The 26,740-nt window shown below is 39.8% G+C and overlaps 1 protein-coding gene across 1 annotated transcript in view; it reads right to left on the bottom strand.

Annotated features, from left to right (window-relative positions):
* Nucleotides 1–26,740, bottom strand: part of TUT7 (terminal uridylyl transferase 7) — a 59,097-nt gene that overhangs the window by 19,743 nt on the left and 12,614 nt on the right. Inside the window, 15 exon segments of the mRNA XM_032308694.1 lie at nt 686–863; nt 1,469–1,546; nt 1,719–1,832; nt 2,236–2,325; nt 3,137–3,240; nt 5,901–5,958; nt 7,641–7,741; nt 8,791–8,877; nt 10,877–11,027; nt 11,602–12,686; nt 14,103–14,283; nt 17,112–17,264; nt 24,101–24,220; nt 25,529–25,655; nt 26,441–26,510. Coding sequence (XP_032164585.1) covers nt 686–863; nt 1,469–1,546; nt 1,719–1,832; nt 2,236–2,325; nt 3,137–3,240; nt 5,901–5,958; nt 7,641–7,741; nt 8,791–8,877; nt 10,877–11,027; nt 11,602–12,686; nt 14,103–14,283; nt 17,112–17,264; nt 24,101–24,220; nt 25,529–25,655; nt 26,441–26,510 — 2,697 coding nt within the window.

The raw sequence follows: 26,740 nt of genomic DNA, 5'->3' as shown, positions 1-26,740 counted from the left end.
GTAATGATGGAAACAGAACGTAGAGTAACATGTTATTTAGCTAATCTGTACATTTAAAAAAATTAAAAAGATTAAAATAAATAAAATATTTCTTAGCCATTTCTCAGTTCAGTTTTAAGCATTTAAACTTCATTTTGTCCCTAAATTTAAAATCACACAAACTGCAAATAAATAATCAACTACAAACATATATGGCCCACGGATCCTTGCATTCAGTGGGAAGAAAAGGCTTCAGCGTGGGCAAAAGAAATGTTAAAATTTATATATAATTACTTATATGTAAACTCCTTAATGAATAAAGAGAAAGTGAGGAACCTGAAAATTCATTCTTAGTGCCCCGTCTTCAATTCGGAAGGTGTTAAAAGTCCTACTCTTTTGAAGCTGCCTTATCTCTATTGCAAACTTATTCTCTAGAAGATGTTCAACAAAAATCAAAGATGTGTCCTGGTCAAAAGAGTTCTGAATTGGTGAGAAGGCCCACAGGAGGACCTGGGTCACTTAAAAATAAATCTTTATACTGGAAAGAGTCAAGTGTGCTGATGTGGACAGTAATAGGAAGGCTGTGCTGCCCATCCCAACCAGTGGCTCCTGGCTGTTCTGGAAGAGCTCTGCAGGGATGAAAAATAACACCCTCACAGTTCCAACTCTATATTCTAAACCATTTTAAGTTTCATTTTATTTGTACCTTCAATAACAATGTATTTTGAGGTCCACTGTTTCTTAAAAGTTGTAAGCAGACTTTTTCTCCTGATGCTAATAACATGTTCTTTAAAATCAAATTCCTCTGTGTAGAATCGAAGAAGTCCCAACCATAGTTGCCCAACAGATTCTGTATTTTTCCCATATTCTGGCCAATAGGTGGGCTAGAAATAGAAGGGAACAAGAGATATCATGCTCTATAGTAAAGTTTTAATATCTATCTTCATTTGAATCTTAGGGAGTAAGTTTGGATTTACTTTAATTAACTGGAATTTAAATACATAAAAACATAATTACATAACTTTCTTTCACATTTTTAAATATCATTTATGAGTTTATTTATCTCTACCCTGTGACTCAGAGACAGGGAGAGCTCAGGGTTTTAAATGTCAAACCCCAGAATGCATGTTTGTGGAAGCATCTGGAAATAAATTTTAAGAGCCTTGATGATGCCTGGGTTATTAGACCTTCGAACTCAAAGAAAGTCTTTTCAAACTCCTTGGCAAATATTCACTTGGAATAAAGTTACATAACCATTTGGAATTGACAGGCATTAAAGGAATCCGAAATACAGTCCCTTGAAACTCACCTGGCTTAATAAAAATGTTTTCAACTTCAAAGGAAACAACTGTATATGCTAGTTTTTCACTATCATAATATAGATAAATATAACAAGTGATAATATAGTTGTTGACCACGACACCACAGCATAGTATAGCTAACTTTTAGTCAAGGATGTAAAAAAAATCTTTACTCTTAAAATACGTACCAGTTCATCTATTTGATCAAAAAAATAAATATTCCAGCCATCAACAAATATTTCAGGTTTCTTTTCACCTTTGTATATCTGAAATTAATTTTTAAACTATTAGTATGGATTACAAATTTAATGCATTGATACAAAAACTTGTAGGAAAATAGTTAAATATTTAACTACAGAACCACAGAATACTAGAGAAGGAAGAGGGCTCAAAGACAACCCAGCTTTAGGTGAGAAACACAATTTCTTTTACTAATACCTCTTGAAGGACAGGAATGACTGGCGGATTCCTCTGCTGGAGGAAATATAGCACCATAAGCGTGTATGCATATGACGATAAGCTGCCTCTAGATGCGTCGCCAATATCACACATCTGGAGGGAAGGAAAGTGAGGGACAAAGAAAACATCACCAGTGTTTTCTGCTAAATTTGCAGCTATCCTGTTATCACTAAAAGTAAGGTGCTTCTACAGGGCAGTAATATGAAAACTACATCTTCAAATGCTAAAATGTCACCAAAACCAAACAATAGCAGCGAAAAGGATGTCAAAAACAAACAAAAGAAAAACCCCAACCAACAGCCACAAGCAAGATCAGGTTATCATATATGAAATTTAAGATGATAAAACTGTAGCTTGCTATGGCAGGCTTCCCAAAGTAGTTAAAGGAAACATTTAATACAGCCATGGGTCCTTAAAAAATATAGACTTATGTTTTCACCTAGGTTTGAAGATGCAGTGAAATTTCCTGATGAATCCCAACAGGAAGAATACTCACCTTTGTAAAGACTTTCATGGTGTAGCATAAATATTTAACTCTGGGATCAATGGCTGAATAAGCAGATAAGAGCCTTGTGTTATGAAGGGCCTGTTAAAAGGAAAATTATACCATAAGGGATTAATTAGAAGAAAAAATTTTAGGCTGGAATATTCTGAAAGGGTTTACACTGTAATTCACTTCAGACTGAAACCAATATATTTTCCTCCAAAACAGAGCTTCATTAACTTACTAATAATAAGAATTATAAATGGTATCTGAACTCACGACTTCCATTATGTTAATATGTCCTTATTCTGAACATTCCTAGAAATAAGGGCTATTAAGGTAATTCTGTCTAAGTAGATGTTAGGAGTCCCCCACCTCACCCTGGCATTATTTAAACTGAATGCCCCTAGGATCCAGAGAAGGTCCATAAAGCTCCAAAGCAAAGCAACTATGGGACCAAAGACAGACATACACTATAAAATTAAACACACTTCAAGCCAAACTAAAAGCACCTGCCACTCTGACCTCACTTTAAATAAATACGAGTAACTGTTACATCCCATCTCTAGAACACTGCTAGGCACACAGCAAGCACTCCTAAATAATGATTAAAAGAATGAGGGGCGCCTGGGTGGCTCAGTGGGTTAAAGCCTCTGCCTTCGGCTTAGGTCATGATCCCAGGATCTTCGGATTGAGCCCCGCATCGGGCTCTCTGCTCAGCAGGGAGCCTGCTTCCTCCTCTCTCTGCTTCCCTCTCTGCCTACTTGTGATCTGTCTGTCAAATAAATAAATAAAATCTTTAAAAAAAATGAATAAGATAAAAAAATGGCTTAATTTTACTTGAGATTTTGTAAATTAAGAGAGATTTGTTCCCCTTGATCTCCCTAAAGAAAAAGCTTAGAGAAAATCTTACCAGTGTGTTATACAAACTAATGTCCACTTCCAGACCACTTCTCAAATGGAAGAACTTTACAATTGGCACCTTTGCTGTTGTAATAGGCAAGATGTTTCTCAGACCTAGGTTGGGAATAAGATAGTATTGTGAAATACAGCAGCTGGGCCATAAGCTACTCTTGTTAATGTTCGAACATAAAATGATGTAAACCTATCTGGTCTCTTTCACTGCAGTCACTGCAGTGACTCAATTCTGTTATTCAACATCTGGGAAGACTTTTCTGGCAAAGTCTATTAGTGAAACATATCGATATCTGAAGTACAAGGATGAACAAGGCAGCCAGTGCCCTCCAGGGACTCACTGGGTCACGAGCATGCGTATAGGGCAGTCAGTCACATAAACACAGAACAGAAGAGGCTACTACAGAGTCTTGGCTACTTGGACCCTCCCTATTCTTCTCACTGGACTACATCTAATATAGAGAAAAGCCTTTGGGGCAATCATCCGAATCCTCAAAACAAAAATTACTCATCACAGAGCTAGAAGTTAAGACGATAAAAGAAAGGAATCAACTTCAATAGGAGAGGAAATTGCCTGAACTAGGTTTTGAAAAAGGAGAGGGCAGGTAAAGATAGAGGCAACTGAGGGGATTTACAAGGAAATATACACAGGCACAAGGCAGACGCCTAAAGCAGAAGGACATGTTCCTTCCATGGAATTGTGAAGGCTATAGAGTAGACTTTAGGGAAAGAAACAATGAGTGATAGGAGGTGGAGCAGAAACCAGGAAGAGCCTATAGAGAACATATATTTCCTGGCAAGGAGACACCAATGAACTGTGTAAGTTGGGGAGAAACACTGACCTCATCTATCTGCACAACACCCTGGCAATGAAGACTGGAGACACCAACCAGAGGGGCACGGTGACCATTATGAAAAATGATCTATCTGGGGCTCAACTATCTTGGTGGCATGTGGTGCGGAGAAGCAGCAAGACATGCTTCATAGAATATACACCTGGACTAGCCAGGGAAGTGGAGATAGGGGAGCGGACATGGAAGTAGGGGGGATTAGGAAGAGGAAGGAGGGCTGTCCAGTAAGCACCACCAGTTCCTACAGACCCACAATCCTTCACAAGCACCACCTCCTAAGAATGTTCACCCTCATCCAACAGATGAGAGGACAAAGCCCTAGAAATATTAATTTGCTTAGAAACATGGAGCTAGTAAGTTGCAGAGCTGAAATTTGCATGTAGGTGTGACCAACTCCAAATTTCTACTGAACCTATTCTAGGATGAATTAGTCATTGCTTCACCCATTTTGGTGATTCCAAGAATGTCAGTGTCAACGATGGAGAAAGTAGATTCCGAGGAAAGGGCAGGTAGTGGAAGCTGCAGCAGCAGGAAGGCAGTAAAGAGAAAGAGGAGTTCATTCTGAGATGGAGCTGGAGTTTTTTCTCAAACAGGTAAGTGGTGGTATCCGAAGGGCAGATACATAGTGATCCGAAGTTCAGGTGGAAAGTATGTAGATGATAGAAATTACAACACAAAAAGTCTGTGAGGGAGACAGAGGAGGTCTAACTTTTCCTGATGGGGAAGTGGGGCAAGGTAGGTCGTATTTACTGAATCCCTGGCATATGCTAGACCCTGTACTTTAACGCACCACTTTTCTTAACCTTGAACGTTATTATTATTATTCTACTTTGTAGATGAGGAACCAAGTAGTTAAAACGAGGTTGAGTGTCTTTCTGGGAATACACAACCAGACTATATCCAATATAGAGATTATAGATATCTCCACACAAGAGGAGAGCCAAAATTTAAAAACAGAGAGTCTGACTCCAGAACCCTCACCAACTACTCTGCTATACCGCAACTAAATTAGAGAGCTCTATAATCCATCTCCACCGCATTCTAGAATTTGACACGGTTGCCCATCACCAGCCTGTCCGCTATGGTCTATTCCCAGCACATCATTCCGGTTCTTGTCGTTCCAACGGTGCCTTTTTCAGTGTCCTTTCTTAACTTCGACTCACAGGAATTGTCCTTAACTTCTCTCAAAGAATCCCTAAGAACTGTTTTATTCTTGGTCTCTCTCTCTTTCTCTTCAAGGATTTCAATGAAAAATTGTTTTCTTTTGTTCTTTAATCCTGACCAACAACTCTATATTTCTAATTGCTTGCTGGACTTTTAACTCCTGGAGATTATACCTTCATGGCAAACTACACACCTCCATGTGGTGTCCTCTTACAAGTACTCATTTCTCAAGTACCTAACATCAGTCCGAACCCTTCTTTCTTTCTTGCAGGTACCACGTCCCCTTGGGAATCTCTCCTATCCTTTTCCCTTTTAGGATCATTAGCACCTGGTTAAGGTCCTTTGGCCCTGAATTCACTTAGAGGATACCTTCTCTGAGAGACTCTACCAGCTGACGAAAAAGCTTAAGTTTTACTTTTATCGGGTTGCTCCTCTCTTGGAAGAAACTTCACTGGTTTCCAAGCATCTGCTGACTTTACCTTAATGAGTAATAAGAACCGCCTGAAACTCCTCTCTCGATGCCCTGCTCTTTTGTTCTGAAATAAAACTCAGCTAGGCAACAAAACGCACACAAATGATTACCGATTCTTTCCTACTTCATCACACAAAATTGTTGAAAGACACCAACTCTCCAAATGTACTCTACGTGCGCCACTTTACTTGTTGCATTGGCATGAATAAATTTTAAGTATGCAAAACACTGATAAAAAAGACAAAAATATTTTTAGACAAAGTTTGCTGAGGTACCTGAATGCTTTTTGAGGACTCTTGCCAGTTCTTCAATAGTTCTTACACAGTCCAACCCCTGCAACAAAAAGTGCATGTGCTGAATCACAAAGGGAAGACAGGTTCCTAACCTGGTTACAGAGAGTTTCCATTACCTTCAGAAATAATGATATTAATTTCAACTCATTCTATATACATTTTTCCCTCCTCGGCAAGCCTTGGTCAGTATTCATAGGAAAAAGCCTAAGGATACAAAAACTCCCATAGACCCTATTTACTAAAATTGTTTTTGGAGGTATAAGAGAGACTGAAATCAGATGTCCCAGAAAAGTCTGAACCATTGTCCAAATGAGGACCTTCATTTGCCCCCTCTATGTAACTCTGCTACTCAGAAGTGCCCTCTGTGCCAGAATAAAGAAGGTGGAGCTTCTGTGCCCCGTTTTGTTCATTCTGGGTGGACTTTCATTATATTTCAGTTAAGAGCTGACGAACAGCTATGTAAAGTGATTAAGTTCAGAGAATCCCTCCACAGGACTGTGTATAATGCACAAATGAAAGTCATACAGCAAATCCAAATATTTCAAATAAATCATACTTAAAAACATTGGGCTCACCTTTAACAACATAAACCCTTTTGATGGCTACACACATCCCAGATGTACTGGAAATTTTCCTTCAGAAATGCCCATAAAGCTTGTTTCTAAGCTATGTAAAAATTCAATATTGATGATGTACAATGAGGTAATTCCATCTATTGGACCCAATCCTACTTATCCTCTTTACTCACCAAACTCAGGTAGCTAACTTTTGCCTATTCTCCCAAAACACATACATCCTCAAAAGACAAAGACTGGAAAGTAAGCAAAGTCATAAAAAGGCCCTGAGTGACAGCAACATCACTCATTTTTGGCTATACAGAATCTGGGCTGTGGTTAAAAATAAAAAAAGGGACTTCACACTTCTCAGACTTTCTGTCTTTATGCAGTATTTTATATTTTATAAAGGCCTTAAATTTGTTAGGGGCTAGCAAACCTTTTCTCCTCTGTAGGCCGTATGACCCTGTTGTAACTACTCAACTCTGTCATTATTGAACGAACACAGAGGCCGTCAACACTTCACAAATGGAGGCATGTGACTGTGCTCTGTTTCTGACAGAACAGGCAGTAGGCTGGCTTTAGCCTGTGGGCTCTAGTCCGCTGACTCCTGACATACATGATCCAAGCTGAGGTGCAGAGCAAATCTCCTGAGGCACGAGGAGCAGAGGGCATGTTTTCCTTTTACAGATTACCAACCAAAGACCATGTGGTAAGGAACATATGAAGCAAGCCTGTCTTGAATCTGGGTCTCTGAACTGTAAGTATAGTGTTCTTATCATGGTATATTTGCCTGCCTGCTAAACAAGTCTCAGAAGACCACACTGTCTGCTTCCTAAAACATTTTTCAAAAAGGCTCCTGTGGGTGTGTGCATCAATGTCTGCCCACTGGCCATGCCAATGGGACACCGGAGGGGCTGGTTAGGCCTGGTAGTGTTCCCACAGGCTGCTTTCAAATCCTCTCTGTACTATATGTTGAAAATACACACCCTGGTACCTCCTCACGGTTACCTCTAAGCTCCGTAAGTATCTGAGCAGATAGACTGTGTCAAATGGCGTACTTCATATGGTATTGCTGATAAATTTGGAAAACACCAAGCTGTACTGCCAGTCAAGATTATCAAATCACACCGCCACGGCAAATTCAAGTTTTAGGTGGTCACTGTACCTCTGCAGTTTCAAGTCCATTAATCGTCATACAGACGTCAAGGTCACTCTGTTTGAACCCAAATCCATTTTTGGAGGAGCCAAACAAGCTCAGTTTAGTTCCTGTTAGGGATATACGAAAAGTAGTAACTAATTACCTGAATACATTTAATCAACTGATCAAAATAGCCCTCTCATGAATCAAAAAATACCCAGTTGTTAACTATCTTATATGAATCTCATTATAATTATGTTCTTTTATTAACCAGTTCACTTATTACAAACTTTTTCCTCTCAAATTTTTTTTTTTTTCAAAATTTACTTTAAATAAATGCAATCTACATATAGTGTGAAAGATGACCAAGTGCCAAACTTTATTCTTTTTTTTTTTTTAAAGATTTTATTTATTTATTTGTCAGAGAAAGAGAGAGCGAGCGAGCACAGGCAGACAGAGTGGTAGGCAGAGTCAGAGGGAGAAGCAGGCTCCCTACCGAGCAAGGAGCCCAATGTGGGGACTCGATCCCACGACCTGGGATCATGATCTGAACTGAAGGCAGCTGCTTAACCAACTGAGCCATCCAGGCATCCCCCAAACTTTATTCTTAAATGAAAGGACAGTTCAAGGAAAATGTGGATCACATCAGTATATTTAGTAATGTAATTTTACTGCTTTCTAAATATTCATTTTTTAGAGATGTGACTTTGACTTTAAAAAGAACACGAAAAATGGGCCGCCTGGGTGGCTCAGTGGGTTAAGCCTCTGCCTTCAGCTCAGGTCTCGATCTCAGGGTCCTAGGATCAAGCCCCGCAACCGGCTCTCTGCTCAGCAGGGAGCCTGCTTCCCCCCACCCTTTCTCTGCCTGCCTCTCTGCCTACTTGTGATCTCTCTGTCAAATAAATCAGTAAAATCTTTAAAAATAAATAAAAAGAACACAAAATGAAATTTCAGTTGTGGGGTCTGTTAACAGAAATCCCATACTGCTACTATCTTCACTGTTGGTAAAGTAGGATCGGGCAGACCAAATACCATCCTCAGCGGATCATAAAGTAACTGAAGCCCTGTCCCCATCACCATCATTCTTTCTCATTCTCCAAGTTAATGTGCTTGTAACACATGTACTCATTCTGAAGGAAGGTCATGCTACTTTTCTTAAATGTAAAAAGTTATTTACCTGGAAACTCCTGTCTTATGAAACTTTCTAGGTTTTGCCGAATATGTTCACGAGCTTGATCTTCTAAAATAGTTGGAGAAAAATCCTCTGTTTAAAATAAAAATAAATTTTAGAAACAAAGATTGTTCGTGTGCTTTGGAGAAAAAAAAATCATTTTATAAAACAAATCTAACAACTTAAAAAGAAAACTAAATTCCATGTGTCTTCTTGGTAGATAGCATTAGTAATATAAAATAGAGAACGTCTTTCTTTGAAAATAGTCTGTCCCCACCATTTACATTGTTGGTGAGAACGCAGAGTGGTGCAGCCACTCTGGAAAACAGTATGGAGGGTCCTCAAAACACGGAAAATAGAGCTACCGTATGGCCCAGTAATTGCACTACTGGGTATTTACCCCAATGATACAAATGTAGTGATCCAAATGGGCATGTGCACCTGAATGTTTATAGCAGCAATGTCCACAGTAGCCAAACTATGGAAAGAATCTAGATGTCCATCAACAGATGAATGGATCAAGAAGCTGTGGTACATATACATGATGGAATACTATGCAGTTTCAAAAAATGAAATTTTGGGCGCCTGGGTGGCTCAGTGGGTTAAGCTGCTGTCTTAGGCTCAGGTCATGATTTCGGGGTCCTGGGATCAAGTCCTGCATCGGGCTCTCTGCTCGGCAGGGAGCCTGCTTCCATCTCTTTCTCTCTCTGCCTGCCTCTCTGTCTACTTGTGATCTCTGTCAAATAAACAAATAAAATCTTTAAAAAAAAATGAAATTTTGCCATGTGCAATGACGTGGATGGAACTAGAGGCTATTAAGCTAAATGAAGTAAGTCAATCAGAGAAAGATAATTATCATATGATCTCACTCATATGTGAAATTTAAGAAACAAAACAGGATCAGAGGGGAAGGAAGGAAAAAAATCAAACAAAGACAAAATCAGAGAGGGAGACAAACCATAGGAGACTCTAAATCATAGGAAACAAACTGAGGCTTGCTGGAGGGGAAAGGTATGGGAGGGATGGGGTAACTGGGTGATGGACATTAGGGAGGGCACATGATGTAACAAGCACTGAGTACATATGCAACTATTAATCACTGATTTCTACCTCTGAAACTAATAAAACATTATATGTTAACTGACTTTTTAAAATTAAAAGGAAAAAATTAAAAAATTAATAATGTATTATACCCCCCAAAATAAAAAATAATTGAAAGAAAGAAAGAATGAATGAATCTGTTCCCAGGAATCTGAACAGTGGTTCTGCTATGAGGTTTCAGAAACCCAGGGTTCTATAAAGGTGGCCCTCAGGGCACAGAAATTTGTGAGCATGTGTGTATATGTGTGTGTGTGTGTATATATATATATATATATAGTTTTCTAAGGGGACTCTAGTTTCCTTTTATAGCTTATAAACTCCAAAAAGGTTGAAAAACCACTCAGTCACTGGTTAATAAGTAAGTGCCTTCCAGCACAGCTCCCTCAGGAGGTAGCACAGTGATGCATCAAGTTCATCTGAAGAGAGGCCTGCTTCTTCCTTTCAGTGTTTTTCCTTTAACTCTAACCCTCCGCTTCCCCAAATTGGTATTCCTCAAAGGGCTGTTAGGGGGTCATTAATAAGTGTTAATTAAAGTATTTTATGCTCAGATTTTGGAAATGCTGGGATGAAGAGTTAAGTAAGTTCTTCACAGGGAACATTTCTCAGAAGCCATTATTATGCTAATTTAACCCACAACTCTCCCAACGGGGAGCAGCGAGCACACTCCTTCCCTACTTGACCTGTGCAGTACTCCTTGCCAAGAGATACTATTAACTGCACTTAGGAAAACAGTTCAAGGAAAACCAGCTGGGAATGCTAGTATTCCAACAGTTAGAATGAAAAGATCCTCCCTCCCTCCCTGTCTTTCCTTCAACAATTGTTTACTGTGAGTCTCAACTGGCACAGGCATTACAGAGAGCTCCATGGACGCAGTGGAGAATGGAACAGACCTGGTCTCGGTGACGGAGCTAACAGGTCAGTGATTCTACGGACTCTTGAGCCAATGTCAATGCAATATTTTGATAAATGAAAAGAAATATTAATAACTTACTATAACATTGGATGCAAACTTGATCTAAGATATTTGAAAATTTGGGTGTCAGTGGTGGCAAAGGTTCCAGCTGAATTCTTTTGAAGTCTTCGGGACAGTCCTTCTTGAGATGACCTTCTCGTTTGCATAAGCTGCACACGACCATAGGAGACTGCAGGAAGGTGGCAAAGCAAAACAAGACGTAAGATACAACTCTGCCAAATAAAGGGGCCCTGAATCATTTTTTGAGAAGTCCACAGTCTACTCTCACTTGCCAAAGGAATAAAAATAACGTGCAGCCAAACGGGGACATCTTATGGGATACTCAGGAGAAAAAGGTAGTAATTTCCACTACCAAGAGCATTCCCTTTCTCCAATGCAAATTCATACGGGTCTAAGGAGGGAAGGTGATCGAGTGGTTGTATTGGACTGCACCAACTCCTCACTACCACGAGACATGGGAAAGCTCTGTTCTAGTACATGAAAATTAAAATTACATGCATTAAAACTGTTCAATGTCTTGGGGCGCCTGGGTGGCTCAGTGGGTTAAAGCCTCTGCCTTTGGCCAGGTCATGATCCCTGGTTCCTGGGATTGAGCCCCACATCAGGCTCTCTGCTCAGCAGGGAGCCTGCTTCCTCCTCTCTCTCTGCCTACTTGTGATCTCTGTCAAATAAATAAATAAAATACTTAAAAAGAAACCTGTTTAATGTCTCTTAGTTCTGTGGCACTAAGTGGCACTGATTACCTTGCCTTTAGTGAAGGTGAGTTTACTAAATTCATAGAAGAAATCAGACACAGTTGAATCTTCCTCACATGTATTTTCTTCTTTAAGACAGATCTTATTGAATTCCGTTAGTAGAGCCCCAGCCGCAAGTTTTCCACCTTCTTTCGAGTCTTTACACTTAGCAGACTCCCCTAATTCATCCTCCTCCTCAGACAGGGCATCCTCGTCCCCTGATCCCGTGTATGTATTTTCTAACTCATCTTCATTAGCCAAGTCATCCTCATCTTCCCTTTGGGTAATGGACAGCCTGGGCTCTTCATCGTCATCCTCTTCCTCTTCTTCCTCCTCCTCTTCATCGGAATGAATGATTCCTGATGTATGGCCCTGTCTTGAGGGGGCGAAGTGGCTTAGAGCATCTTCAAGATCATCGGTACCTTCTATGCCTTCTTCATCAACATCAGCCTTGTCTTCCGAAGTAGTGAATCCATCACACGCTTTGGCTGCGGGATTTTGGAAGCCTTCTAAACGCAAAGTGCTCTCTGTCTCATTATTCTGCGCGCCACCACAGGTGACAAACTCTCCACGTCTGCTACTCCTTAGACCTTGATCATCGGCAATCAAAGGATGCCTGCCCTCTCTCCCAGGTTCACTTCCTGTTTCTTGATGGTGTCCTTTAATATCCCCATGCTCATCACAACTGGCCCCTGCCTTGATACTGTCTCGGTTTTCCAGGCGGACACTGACATGCCCATTTCCCAGTTCCTCCGATGGGGGGCTTCCAAAGCTTTCAGCGGTCTCTTTAACAAGAGTCAGTGGCTGCACCGTGCAGGTGTCTGTAGTTGAAATGGCAGCACCTGGCTCTTGAGCCAAAACTGAGTTTTTCAGTTTATCCTCTTTTGCTTGTGTACCCGGGTCATGCTCGGCTACTTCTTTAGAATGTTCAGAAAGACATGTGACAGTACTCAGAGGCTTTGGAAGGCTGGATTTTGTAATTTTGTGTGGAAGGGCAAAATACTTATACGTTGTCCTTAAACAATGAAGTATATATTCAAACACTGGTTGATTATTTAGAGTCCTTGCCACATTTCTTTTAACAGAGTAGGGATCTGTAACGAAAAAAAAAGAAAGAAAAATCCACCACTTCATACATTTCTATCTCATGTTTTAAAAATTAGCCTGCTGTAGATAAAAACAGACAACAAACGATACTAAAGTTTAGCATGAATCTTGTATGCTTTTTTAAAAACTGGGGATGGGGAATAAAAAAGAGGTAGTTTAAGAACAAAAAGAAATGTTTCCTTAAACGTCTGTTCTATGAAGAGTACCCGTTCTGTTCCGAACCAATACCCCTTCCCTATTTTGTTCTGTGACTCTGGAGGTAAAAAAGGTGTCATCTGTGTGGCTCTTGTGCCTTGGGGAAGAGAGGGCTTCCCACCAGGCTCTGCTGAGTGCTCTGCCTCCCCACTCAGCCAGGCCCTGTGGTGTGTAGAGCTTACCTCCACTCTTCTGCCCTGGGAAGCCCCATCACTGAACTGGCTGGACTGAATTCAGGGGCGAGAGGGAGGCACCAGGAGGAGACACCACTTCTCTCAATCTTTTCTCCTCCCCTAGAACTCCAGCAGGTTAGGCAATTGGCCAGAAGAGCTGAGCCAGAGAAACTGCAGGGGAGGGTTTAAAAATGTGAGATCCCCATGACTGCACACAGAATTTATGCAAAATGCAAAATGCAAAAAAAAAAAAAAAACAAAAACCACCAAAAAACCAAAAACCCTCTTATGCAATATAAAGCTTGAAAAAAATCAAGCAAAAATACGAGAATTCCATTTAGGAGGTTCTTTAAGTTGTCTGAAGGAGGAGAATTAAGATTTCTAGAGGGGTTTCAACCTCCTGACCCTGCAAAGCTGAGAAGAGCTAGTCCATTTAATGTAGTCTACAGGGCACATCAGCGAGTCTTTCATACAATGGTTTTAGTTAAATGAGCCTTTGCTAGAAAAAATGTTTTCATGAATCAGTTCCAAATGCTACTGTAGATATTCCAAAAATAACAAGCCCCTCTCTCTATGAAAAGGAATCCAATGAACAATTATTTTTCATGAGAAAAAGTATTTTCTCACCTTCATAAAACTAAATGAACACAACAATCCAGGAAAGAACTGAATCAAAAAAAATCCAACAATGAGAACAGTAAAGAGGAAAGGGGGATTCACACATCAGGGTGGGCTGCGGGGAGGGAGCACTTAAGTTGTTAAGCAATTTACAAAGAAAGCAAGGACTCAGGCCAGCCACTGTTTTAGCTGTTTTTTAACTAAGACATTTTACTGCAGTGCTTAAAAAACCCAGGATGAACAAACAGCTTGATCCCTTAGAATGACCGCAGTAACACATGCAAGATTCTAACTATTTCACTTTTGGGATCAGGCCTACATTACACGTGGAGGCTGAAAGGAGAATGAAGTAAAAAGCATGCGGTTAGACTGGTACCTTAAAAAGACAAGGAATTAAAAATAAATGTTCTGAGATACCTTCAATGGCAATGCGCTTTTTGGGCCAATCCTTTGACTCCCGAGATACAGATTCTTTAACACGAATACTGATCACTAAGTCAGCCAAATTGAATTCTAAAGCATAGAATCGAAGCATTTCCACCCAGAGCTGCCCAACTGGTACTGACGGCAGGGGCTTGAAATCAAATATTAATGATACCTATTAACAGCAAAGAGAAAACACACAGGTGAGTTCAGGTGTCAGCACAATCTGAAAAACTAGAGATCATTCAAGCAAATTACAAAAAACCTGAAAAACCTTAGCAAAGATAGGAATTTGACAATCCATCTAGGTAAATCACATCTGGGTTATAGTCTGTTTGTGGGAAAACGGCATTTCTACCCTGCACTCCTGGGATGAGAGCATGTTAAAATCTAACCATCATCATAGGAGCAGAGGGGCAATTTTAGGCAACCAGGGGGCACTCCTTATTTAGAAGCCTTAATGACAGGTGGAGAGAAACGTGCCCGGATTGCTACTCAGCACAGAGCTCTCCCTGGAGTTGCCAAATTGCCGCTGGAGGGCACCTCTACGCTCACGCACTCAAAAATGGGCGGCTTCTACAGGCAGAGAGCAAAAGGCAAAACACTCTTTTCGTTTGTTCTGAGAAGTTTCATAAGCTCACTGAATCTGCCAGGGACAACTGATTTTAAAGTCAACTTTTTTTTTTTTTTTTTTAAGAGGTTTATTTATTTAAGTAATAATCTCTATGCCCAACATGGGGCTTGAGCTCATGACCCCGAGATCAAGAGTCTCATGCTGTTAAAACTGAGCCAGCCAGGTGCTCCAAAGTCAAGTAACTCTTGATATCAGAAATTGATGCCAGTTTTACATTCACTGACTCTCAACAAACTGGAACATACAGTGACAGAATATACCGGAAGGTGCATAGGACGTAGAATAGAAACAAAAAAGTCCAAATACTGACTCTGCCACTTCATAGCTCTTAACTGCTCTTGGCCTTAGCCTCTTCACTCTCAGTCAGCATGACAGCATAGTGGCTAATGGAACTGGCTTTGCAATGGGACACTTGAGGCTTGAAATCCAACTCTGCCATGTACTAGCCATGTATGATCCTGGCCAAGCTCTATGCTGTCTACGGCTCAGTTTCCTCATCTGAACAATGGGGATTACAGTACCCACCTCAGAGGGTTGTTGGGAGGACTGAGTGAGAGAATGTCTGTAAAGAGCTTAGCACAGTGCCTGGCACACATGTTCAAAAAATGGTCGCTATCATTATCTGCAGAGTAGGGACGGTACCACCTATAACACAGGATAGTTATGAGGATTAAATGAGAAACAAGGGAAAGCATCTGGCAGATTTGGTTGCTCTCTGTATTTCATTTATAGTCTTTAAGTACAAGAAATCCATTTATCATTGAAACATAATGTCACAACCATAAGATGGCTCTTGTGAGGTAATCCAGTTCAACTCCCATTAAGTTACAAGAGAAAACTAAAGCCCGAAGAGTTGACGTGACTCGTCAAAGGTCCCACTGCTTGTCAGCGGCAGAACGGTCTCGATCCTGGTACAGTGCTCTCTTACCAGACAACGCAATCACTCTCGACCCTGCCTAGGTCTTCATTTCTGATGCGGTAGCAGGACTAATAATCTCTCCAAATAACACAAAAATGTAAACTTCAAGTATTTGCTTGGGCTTACAGCAACAGCTTTTCCTTCTCAGGGATACAAATCTGTTGCCCATCACACTTTATTATACTGAACTTCAAAACAAGTGGTGGTATAGTATTTTATTAACCACTAAATCCTGACCACAAATATTCTTGTCAAGTATGAAAATGCCATTACGTAGATTTACAAAGCAGAACTGCCTGAAATCCGAAGTTATCTAGGTCCCAAACACTGTAGTTGAGGACACAAAGTAAACACCCAGAAGTTGAAAGCCTCATTAAATTTCACCTCTTTATCCATAACCCTTATCGCTAAGGGCTTGTAAGCATTTCACCGAGATGACTTGATAATACCACCACGTGGAACTTACAAAAACGTGGACTTATCTACACTAGTCGTACTTAAGCTGTTTCTCGTTATTGTTTTTCTTCTTTTAAAGTAGGAAACACTTTCTTTTCCAAAAGACAAAAACAAGCCCCCACCCCAAAACGACAAGTAACATTTACTGAGTGCTTACCACTTGCTTGGCACTGAGTTAAGCATTCTAGAAGTCAATGACTCTATCAGAGGGTACCAGTATCATCTCCATTTTTAGATGAGGAAACTTGGGCCCAGGAAGATTAAGTCACTTGCCCAAGGACACACAGCCAGGAAGTGGGACAGCTGGATATAAATTCAAAGATTCTGGCTCCACAGCCTGTACTCTTCTCCACTACTGGAACCCCAAGAAGAAAACAGAAAAAAGTGGTGGTGTTCTGGTGGCAACGGGTTGAGTGGCACCACCTCCCTTCTCTCTCCAGCACTCAAGGACTCAAGAAAACACAACTGGAGAATCTATGACTCGCCGCCACTTCCCCATTTTAGGCACGGACCAGAGGAGCGACAGGACTTGAGTAGAGTGAGGACTAGGATCCTGGTCTCAGAAGTCCTTTGTGGCTATTGCTGCCACTGCAAACCAGAGAGTTACGGGGAAGGTCGTGGGGTCAGGGCCCATATACCAATTTGGGGCAGATTCCTATTCTTATTTCTAGTACAATGACATTGCTCAGATTTGTTTAAATTTCAACAGCAATTCTTTCCTTGTGCATAAATTTCCCTGCCTACCCCTAATGGTACGGATGAGGACACTGAAATGCATTATACCAAGTACTTCTTCACTGTGGATTCAGTGATCTGAATTTTACCTTTTCTCATTATTTATCTATTGCAAGGACTGAACAGACTAGGAAATGAGAACATCCATGGAAGAGTTAAGATAGCTGACAGATGAGAGGAGGACCGATAACTCACAGACTCCACAATTAACAGTGAAATCAAATATAAATGGCAAAATTAAAAATGAGAGAGAACAGACCTGTCCCCTTTTAACAGGCATTTCTTTTGGGGCCCCTTCTTTTGCTGTGTCTGCATCGCCGGCGGCACTCTCAGTGTATTCCCAGAACACGGCGTCATTTTGAACATCTTTAAGGTTGAAGTTCCCTAGTTTGTTTAATGAGAATCCTTCAATCTAGGAAAAATCAGACATATCCTATTACAATGAGATAGAAAAGATTTTATATCAAACCCAGTTTATTTATTTGGAAGAAATGGAAACATAACTCACTGAAAATAGAAAAGGTTATCATATCAGTTTATGAACCGAGACATCTGTTCATTTAAAAATATTCTTTGAAATAAAAAACAAGTTTTCACTTGCAAAAGAAATGGTGATTTTTGAAATACTTCTTTAGTAAACAGTCCATGAGAAGGTAACACAGCCTGGGCTCAAGGCCACAGGCTCTGGAGTCAAACTGCACAGGTCCCAACCTCGGCTCCCTGGAGGAACTGTGAGATCTCAGGTTTCTGTAGAAATGGGCTACACTAGAACCTCCTCCGTGATACTTGTGACATGAAATAATGTACAAAATCCACCGACACAGCAAAAGGCACACAGTGAATGCTTAATGTAAGAAACTGTTTTCTACTGATGTTCCTGAGATGTCAATTGCTAAAGAACACAGCCTGGGCTCAAAAGGTCTAAGAAATGTGGAACAAAGTTGAACAGGTGTTTTTTGTTTTGTTCTGTTTTGACTGTGTGGTGGGATTGATCACAGGCTTTAAACTGGTTAAGGTACACGAGTCATGGTATGGATGTGGTACCCTGTTTCTCAAATATATTTCTACAACAAGTGGGACTATGTTTTTGGTTTAGTACACAGAGTAATCCCAAACCATAAGCTGTCCTGCTCACAGTGGTTTCCTTAGAACTCAGAATAAAATTCAGGGCTTAGAAAGAATTTAGGTAATCTGTCCCTTTGCCACTGCTCAGTCCCATTTTCCCCATATGCTCCCCCCCGCTGCCACCACCTGGCTGACAGCACTACTCCGCTTTGAAGGCTCTTCCTGTAACAATCACTAAGCCACGCTGTGGGGGGGGGCGCTGTGCTTTTAGGGCTCTAGCTAAGAAATTCTTGCCCACCCTCAGGCTGCAAAGATTTTTTTCCTGTTTTCTTCTAGGTATTTGATTATTTCAGAACAAGTGAGCGAGAGCATGAGTTGAGGGAGAGGCAGATGTAGGAGCTTTAGACTCTCCACTGACCAGGGATCCCGGTGCAGGGCCCCGTCCCAGGAGCCTGGGATCATGACCTGAGCCGAACGCACAGGCTTAGCAGACTGAGTCATCCAGGTGCCCAAGGAATTTGATAATTTTAACTTCCACCTTTAATTCTTTGATCTATTTTGAGTTAATTTGGGGGTAATTTGGGAGGTAAAGGGTTGATGTTTATATTTTTTTCCCTTATTGTCTAGTTTTTCCATGATCAACTGCTTTAAAGACTTTCCCCCAATGAAATGCGTAGGCATTTTTGTTGAAAACAGTATCAATGCTTCCAGTCCACAGACTTGGTGTGTCTCTACATTTATGTATGTTCTTATTTAACTTTCACAGTAATATTCTAGTTTTCGAGTTGGAAGTCTTATGGATCTTTTGTTAAATTTATTCTTCATTATTGTGTTATCAAGAAGCATTGGTAATGGAATTGTTCAAAACCTTTTTAAATGTTGCTAATATATAAAAGTACAATTTTTTTTATATCATCTTTGTATTCTATGTTCAAACTAAATATACTAGTAAGCTCTAGAGGTGGTTTTGTAGTTTTCTAGGATTTTCTATGTAAACCATCACGTTACCTGAAATAGAAAAACTTCTACTTCTTCCTTTCAGGTTTTTTATTTTATTTTCTTTCCTTATTGTAATGACGAGAACTTCCTTTAAGTATTTAGATAGAAATAGTGTGGGGGGGGTGGTGGGATGGGGAAGGACACATCTTTTTTTTTGTTCACAGTGGTACAGGTAAAATATCCGGATTCCAATATTAGGTAGGATGTTACTGAGAGGTGATTTTCATAAATGCCCATTTTCAGGCTGAGAAAGTTCCCTTCTGTTCCCAGTTTGAAGAGAGGTTTTGTTTTTGTTTTCTTTTAATCATAAATGAATGTTGAATTTTATTTTTTTTTCCTGCATCTCTTGAGGATCACATGAGTTTTTCTCCTTTATTATTTTTGTATATTTCGCAGTTGATTTGTTAATATTTTGCTCAGGGTTTCAGTGTCCATGCTCTTGAGGGATACTGGTATATAACAGCTTTCTTTTGTGTGTCTGGTTTTGATATCAGGGTAATGCTGGCTTCTTTCTCCTATCTTCTGAAAGAGCTTATGTAGTTGATATTATTTCTTCCTTAAACGTTTGGCAGAATTCACAAGTAAAGCCATTTGAGCCTGGAGTTTTCTTCATGGGAAGGTCTTTAATTACAAATTCATTTTCTTCAGTGAATAAAGGGAGTAAATAAAAATAAAGGGAGTAAATTAAAAAAAAAATAAAGTCAAGAGACATGCTGAGTTTACACAGGCTATTTTTTTTTCTTGAATGCTCTTTTTGTGAGTCTTACAAGGACAGGTCTCCTTGATCTAAGTTTTCTAATTTTTTTGGTATAAAATTGTTTATAGGGGCACCTGGGTGGCTCAGTGGGTTGGGCCTCTGCCTTCGGCTCAGGTCATGGTTTCAGGGTCCTGGGATCGAGCCCCTCGTCGGGCTAACCACTCAGTGGGGAGCCTGGTTCCCCTTCCCTCTCTCTGCCTGCTTCTCTGCCTACTTGTGATCTCCTGTCTGTCAAATAAATAAATAAAATCTTTAAAAATTGTTTATAATATTCTTTTATCCATTTATGTCTGTAAGATCTGGAGCGATAACCCCCCTTCATTCCTGATACTGTGTTCTCTTCCTTTCTCATGAATCTATGGGGGGCTTATCAGTATTACTGATTGAACAGTTGGCCTTGTTTTCTCTACTGTTACTCTATTTTCTCTTTGTTGATTTTGTCCGTATCTTTATTTGTTATTTCCTTTCTTTAAGAACTTATTATGGGTTGCAACACCTGGATGGCTCAGTCAGTTGAGCATCCCACTCTTGATTTCAGCTCAGGTCATACATATCTCAAGGTTGTGAGATGTCTCAGGCTCCCCCTAGGTCCCATTTTCCTTGCTCTTTGTATATTGAGTAATTTTAGACTGCATTCTGGATACTATAATGCTATACTGTATTGTGAAAATTATGGATTCTTTATGTTGCTCTAGAACATGTAGCTACTTTTATAGGTAATTAACTTGGCTATACCAACTGCAGACTGTCTCTTCTGTGGTGGACAGCAATTCTGATCTCAGTTCATTTTTTTAAGGAACTTTAGTGTAAAGTTTAATTTTGCTAGGAGTTAGGCTATGTTTACTGATTGTTTTAGCTGTAGATGTCAAGAGGCTCAAAGTTTCTCTGGTGTCCTTGTTTTTGTCTTCCCTGTGGTTTTTGGGTTTCTCAAGAGATTTCTTCTGAATTGAGGTCTTGCCATTATAATCCCATTTTATGCAGAAGCCCTAACAATGTGGTAAGGTCTGTGGGAGGGGAAGCATTCTATAGTCCTATGATCAGGTGTCAGTCTTTTAGCAGAGCCTGTGCTCCTGGACTGTGACCTTGACAAAGTGCTTTTCAATCCTCCCCACCTGAAGTAAGACAGGAAGGCACAGGAAAGGGCCTGGAATTGGGTATTTTTCTTTTCCCTAGGCCGGTTAGGCCCTGGTAAAAAAAAAAAGTTTCACTTGAAGGCAGGCTTTTGTTTAGGAGAATAGCGTGCTCTGGGCATACTTCAAAATGGTGACTTCTTTTCTCATCCTGCCAAAAGCACAAGGGGATTGTTCTTGGATCTCCACCCTGAGAATCTGGTGGGGGTTCTTGGAGTAGAACCTGTGAAATCACTGGGAGGTTCACTAAGACTGGGGCCCCTGCTATTTTTCACTCTCAGGCTTGTGCAGACTGAGCCTCCAGAACCACAGTCTAAGCCCTCTTACCCTGGTATTGGCTCTGCTCCTGGGCTTCTGCTCTAACAAGTTATAATTTGCTGTATTTGTCTGTCTCTCCAGTTCTAGGGGCATTGGCTTTCCTTGACCTCAAATCTCTGACAGATCTAAGAGCTGTTGATTTTTAGTTTATTCAGTTTTTTTTTTTTTTTTTTTTTCCCTTTTTGTGAAGACAGAGTGATGACTTCCAAGCTCCTTACAGGACAGATTAGATTGGTTCAGGAGTTGGTCAGAGACATGCTGAGTTTACACAGGGAATTAAGGGTTCCATTTTCAGTATCTTTCCCTCCGTATTTTTCCCCTCTATCTGGTGGCCCTAGTTCCTCTGGCCAGAGAGAGGGCTGGTTTTGCTGTCAGAGTGCGTGCCTTCAGGGTAAAGCCACAAAAGAAGAACAGAAACTCGCTATGTGTTGGCCACTTGCTCCAAAGTTTGACTCTGTCCGAAGTCTGCTTATGCTTGTTCAGTCTCTAGAGCCTTCACGTTGTTGTTTTTTGTGTTTTTCTGAGAATTTATAGCAGTTATTTATAACTGACATTTGGACAGGAGGTTGTGCCCCACTATCATAAGTAAAACTTGACTTTCTATTGAGGGGGAAAAGAACTACATTTGTTCTCCTGCCTTGGTTCAGGAGCTTTACATTCATGATCTCATTTCAGAATTTCTCAGGTGAGGACTCCGAGGCTCCAAGAAAATAACTTGCTGAAGGTCCTAAGGACATGTGTAAGAGACAAGATCTGGAGGAATCGTAGGGCTAGCAAACTTTAGACTACTCTTTTTTCTATTATATTACCTGCCATCTTTCATGGGTAAATAACTGCTAAAAGCTAAATCTATACAGATTTAGGTAGATTCCAAAGAACAACTACTAGAAGACTAGTTGCTGGGGATAAAAGATGCTGAGAAGACAGGGTTAAACCTGCTCAGCAGTCACAACTCACTATGATTAATTTTAGTCAAATCAAAGTCTAATAACGATACATGGGAGTAACAGGTCTGCAAGGACAGCCTCCGACATGGAAGAGGTCGGCGTAGGTTGGGAGGGAACGGTTCAACAATCTCTGAAGAGATAGATGAGGGCACAGACGCACGATACCTGAACTTCTTGACTGGGAATTTCATCTTAGTTATCTGTATATTCCCTTTGGGGCCAAGTAAAATGACAAACGTACATAGAGCTTTAAAGATTTTAAGGAATTAACAGTTTAGAAACTTTTATAAACATAACTGAAATCTTCAAAGCATTTTGTACAGGAATAACAATGTAAAATTTCTGGCATCAATAAGGAGCTGAATTTAATTTCTCTCCTGTACTTGCTTTATATTTCTGTGACCCTAGCAGAAGCTTCTAGTATTGGTTAAGACTTTAGCATTGATGCCTGATGAGTTTAAAATACTTAAAACTGTAGATCATTTCGATTTAGGCAGTCGAGTGTGCCTTATTTGATCACAGAATTCAATCCATTTTTGGCCACCACATACCTGTTTCTGTGATTAAATCTTACATAAACAAATGGTATAATCAAAAGCAAATTCAATGTCACTTTAGAGGATGTCCAGTACCACTGCCTAGAATACACTAGCCATTGAACAAGGTACTCATACTACTGTATTCTTAAGCAAATCCTGAGGAGAATCACATCACCAGAACAGACACATCCCTTTTCTTGCATCCTCACATCAGTGACAGATGACTACTCAGAGGTGACCAGGACACCAGAAAAAGTAAGCATGGGAACACATACGATGTGTTCTAAATGCCCTCTCGGGCACAGGAATCTAACTGGTTTGGTTTCATTCTAAACCCCTGTCTCTATGGATTAAAGTGAAAGAAAAACCTTAAAGACCTTCACAGGCCCTTTTGGCTCTGATAGAAATAGTTACTTCTCAGCTAAGGGTTGACTGTTCTCTCTTCTTTCCACCAGCACAGCTATCTGGCAGACACCCACTGGTCCCATGCATTCTCTCGTTTCAGTACCAAAAGCACAAAGAAAGTACTCTTCAGGCCAGTGGGACACACAGTGGTCTGTGATCCCTTCTCCATGACAGAGTTTACGAGGGGCTCATTCTGCTTTGGTCTTTGTTCCTAGGACCCAGCAGATAATGGTCCTTGCTCAATACTCACTATATAAGTACAAAGAAAAAGCTCTTCCCTATAATCATATATTTTTCATATGTATTCATAGTTAAGCTACTCTTACAGAACAAATCCTCCTTAAATGATGAGAATCCTGTGTACTTTAAGAAGAAAGGTGGTTACGGTACCATATGTGCCGAAATAAGCTTTTTACCAAGTTAGACTTTTTATATAGTAAGTATACATATAAGATTTTATCAAGATAAGCACCTAGGATTTAAAAGAAAAGTTCCCAAAATGATGAGAAGAGTATTATTTTGACTTTGAGATGGAAACTTCTTCAATCCTATTTGAATAAATCAACTTTAATGTATGTAGAAAGAGTGGTCACATTACTGAATTCTAACTCATCTTGAACAACAAAATACTATTCAAGAGGTGACGACAACATTCTGCATCTTGCAGTCTCCATACTTCTATTTTCGTTCATTTCCCAGAGAACGGGGAATGCAGAGAGCTATTTAGACTAGAACAGAAAGTAAGTTACAGCAATTGAATGCTTTGTACAGTTTGTCTGGAGGTGACCTGTAAATTTAAGTATCTAGTTATACCCAAAGGAAGTATGTACCAAAGGATAAATTTAATTCGGGTTCACAATGTCTTGTTTAAAGTCCTCAGGACCCTACGTGTTTCGCAAATTAAAACACCAGCATCTTATAGTCAAATACACTAAGATTTCAGCAGTGAGAGGCATGAATATTCATACTAGCATGATAAATAAATTCATGTCCGTTCTGGTTAAGTTTAGATTTTGAAATTACATGTAAGCAATTCTGGCCCTGTAATAAAATCAGTATCAGATATATAAGCAAAAAAAGTTTTATACCCATGATCCTAGATAAACAGGCAGAAGAGGTTCTTTCCTCTGTTGAAGAAAGAAAATGGCCATCAGGGCAAACACATAAGGTGGCAAGCCTCCTTCTTCAGGGCGATCTATACTGCAAAGCTACAAATAAGAGAAAAAAAAGATAAGCACTCTTTTGTACCAGTCTATGATTTATATAATTTGGTCTAAAACCCAAAACACCACAGTGACAAAAAATAAAACTTCCTGAAACTTTTCGAGCAACCACATGTTGTGATGTTGAGGGGCAACTTCCATTTCAAATTTTTAATCTAATTTTTTTTTTTGGACACCCACGGCAAATCCACTCGACTTGGTTAACACACTTGTTAGTGAAATCAAAATGATGGTTCAATCCTAAGTGCAGGCCAACTGGCTCTGCTCAGTTTAATGGTCCCCTCCTCTGAACCTAATTAATGCCTTGAAAATTCATGCTTTGCTCAGAAAGGTGACTGGGGAGAGAATGTAGGCAAACTCATTAGCACCAACAGAAATAACCGTTTAAAAAGCACAGACTACTCAGTGACAAGGTGGGAAGCAGCTTTCAAAGGATGGCATGTTGTAATTACCAATTCACCCGGTTAAGACTGGTGCAATGCTTGGCTTATCCTGGACCAGAGCAATAGGTACTATATATTGTTACTGCTATATCTTTTTTTTTTTTTTTTTTTAAGATTTTATTTATTTGTCAGAGAGAAAGAGAGAGAGAACGCATTAAAGTGCTCAGGCAGGGGGAGTGGCAGGCAGAGAGAGAAGCAGGTTCCCCACTAAGCAAGGATTCCGATGCAGGCTTGATCCCAGAACTCTGGGATCATGACCTGAGCCAAAGGCGGACGCTTAACCTACTGAGCCACCTAGGGTCCCTGTTACTGCCAAATCTTAATCAGTAAAGCTCTAGCTTTTCTCTATAAAGTACCTATACAGAATCTCAATTTTATAATCATCATGGGGCCTTCAATTTTAAGAAAATACTAAAAGCTCTAATAAATATCGAGATATCACACTTAAAACATTATAGAAATATAAGCATGAGCAGAGAATGACCTCAATTTTTTGGAGTTTCTGCATACACGATTATAAATGGTATCACTCAAACCTTCCTATGCCTAAGAATAGTGTTGGGAAACTAGATAGAATGTAAATTCTTGGGTCATATTCTATATTTGACCCATAAATCTGATTTTTAATAAGCACTATAAGTCATTTTGATCTTTTCAGCAATATGTTACAGTGAAATAGACACAATAAATTTTCCTTTCTGCAGACATTAAAATTTGTTCCAATGCTCAGATGCTTACTCTCTTCATGTCTATAAATATGCATCCAAACAAGATTAACCAAGCAAAAATCAAAGCAGACTGTTTATGCATACATAGAAAGTGCTCACACATTTAAAGAACTCAAACCTACCTTTGCCCAGTGCCGAAAAGCAATCACCAAAGGAACCAGCTTCGATTCAAGTTTTCCAAGGGCAGTTAAATGGTTTGTTGTCAAACAAGCGTTTTCATTTCCTGCACTCACTTTACAAAGAAGACCACTGAGGGTAGGGGGAAAGAAAAAGAAAGATGAAAAGCATTACACAGGTATCAGGTATTATTTACACTGACAATAACTAATTTGCACTGATAATAAATATCTTCAAAATGAAAATAAAAAACTCACAAAATCTTTATGGGTCATTTAGGTCACTGCATTAAGCAGAAGACAGGGCAGCTATTCTCTGAGTGAACTTTATTTTTCAGAAGTAAAACTCTGTATTTTCATACATTAAAACTATTTCTGGGGGGAAATAAAAATCAGGAAAATACGGTAAGCTGGTTCAAATGGAAGTAGGAATTCATCTTTGTAAAAGAGTGTTTTCCCAAGAGCTGGGGGAATCTGCCTAATGAAGAATCATTACAGCCTACAAACCACCCATGTACTGTGGTGATGGTAATGCTTCCAGATGGAGGAAGACACACATGGGGGAAGTCACGCTAATTGTTATTCAGCACTGCTAAAAATGCTGCTAAAAAGGATGACAAAGTAAGGTGGCTACAGAAAGTAGCCCTTCGATAAAGTTGTTTTTTACTGAAATGAAATGGGTCAAAATACTTCCTTCCTCTGCTGCTGCCTTTCAAATAATTTTATTCTTTTTAAAATAAAACACCTTCTCCTCTTACATCAAATGCCAACATATAGAAAGAATGCTAATAGTGAGCCTGTGAAATTAACTACATAAGGAGCTTGTTATTCTAGAAACTGGACATTAAGATATAATAAAGTACACGTGCTCCTGGCAAGTTTCTATTTAATATATAAACAGCTTAAAGAAATGGAGACCTTTGCTTTTCTCTGCACACCACCACTGGCACCCTAGCGTGGAAGTCTGCATCAACATCAATAAAAGAGTCTGAGGAAAGAAGAAAAAATATTAAGTAGGTTAATTAAACCTCTGTTTAAAAGCAGAATTAGATGAAGTACAAGTTGTGACTTAATCCGTTTGGCCTTCTGAAAGAGGATTACGAAATAAAGCTCTGAGATGCCTTGAAAAGGGAAACAGTATTATGTATAACAGTCAAGTAATCACGTTAATTTAAAACCCTTATTTTGTAAGACTCACATTTGATTAGAGCTGACTCA

The sequence above is a fragment of the Mustela erminea genome, chromosome 12 (assembly GCF_009829155.1).
Source record: "Mustela erminea isolate mMusErm1 chromosome 12, mMusErm1.Pri, whole genome shotgun sequence".
Classification (NCBI taxonomy): Eukaryota; Metazoa; Chordata; class Mammalia; order Carnivora; family Mustelidae; genus Mustela; species Mustela erminea.
The sequence above is the reverse complement of the archived record's forward strand: the minus strand, read 5'-3'. Positions and strand labels throughout refer to the sequence as shown.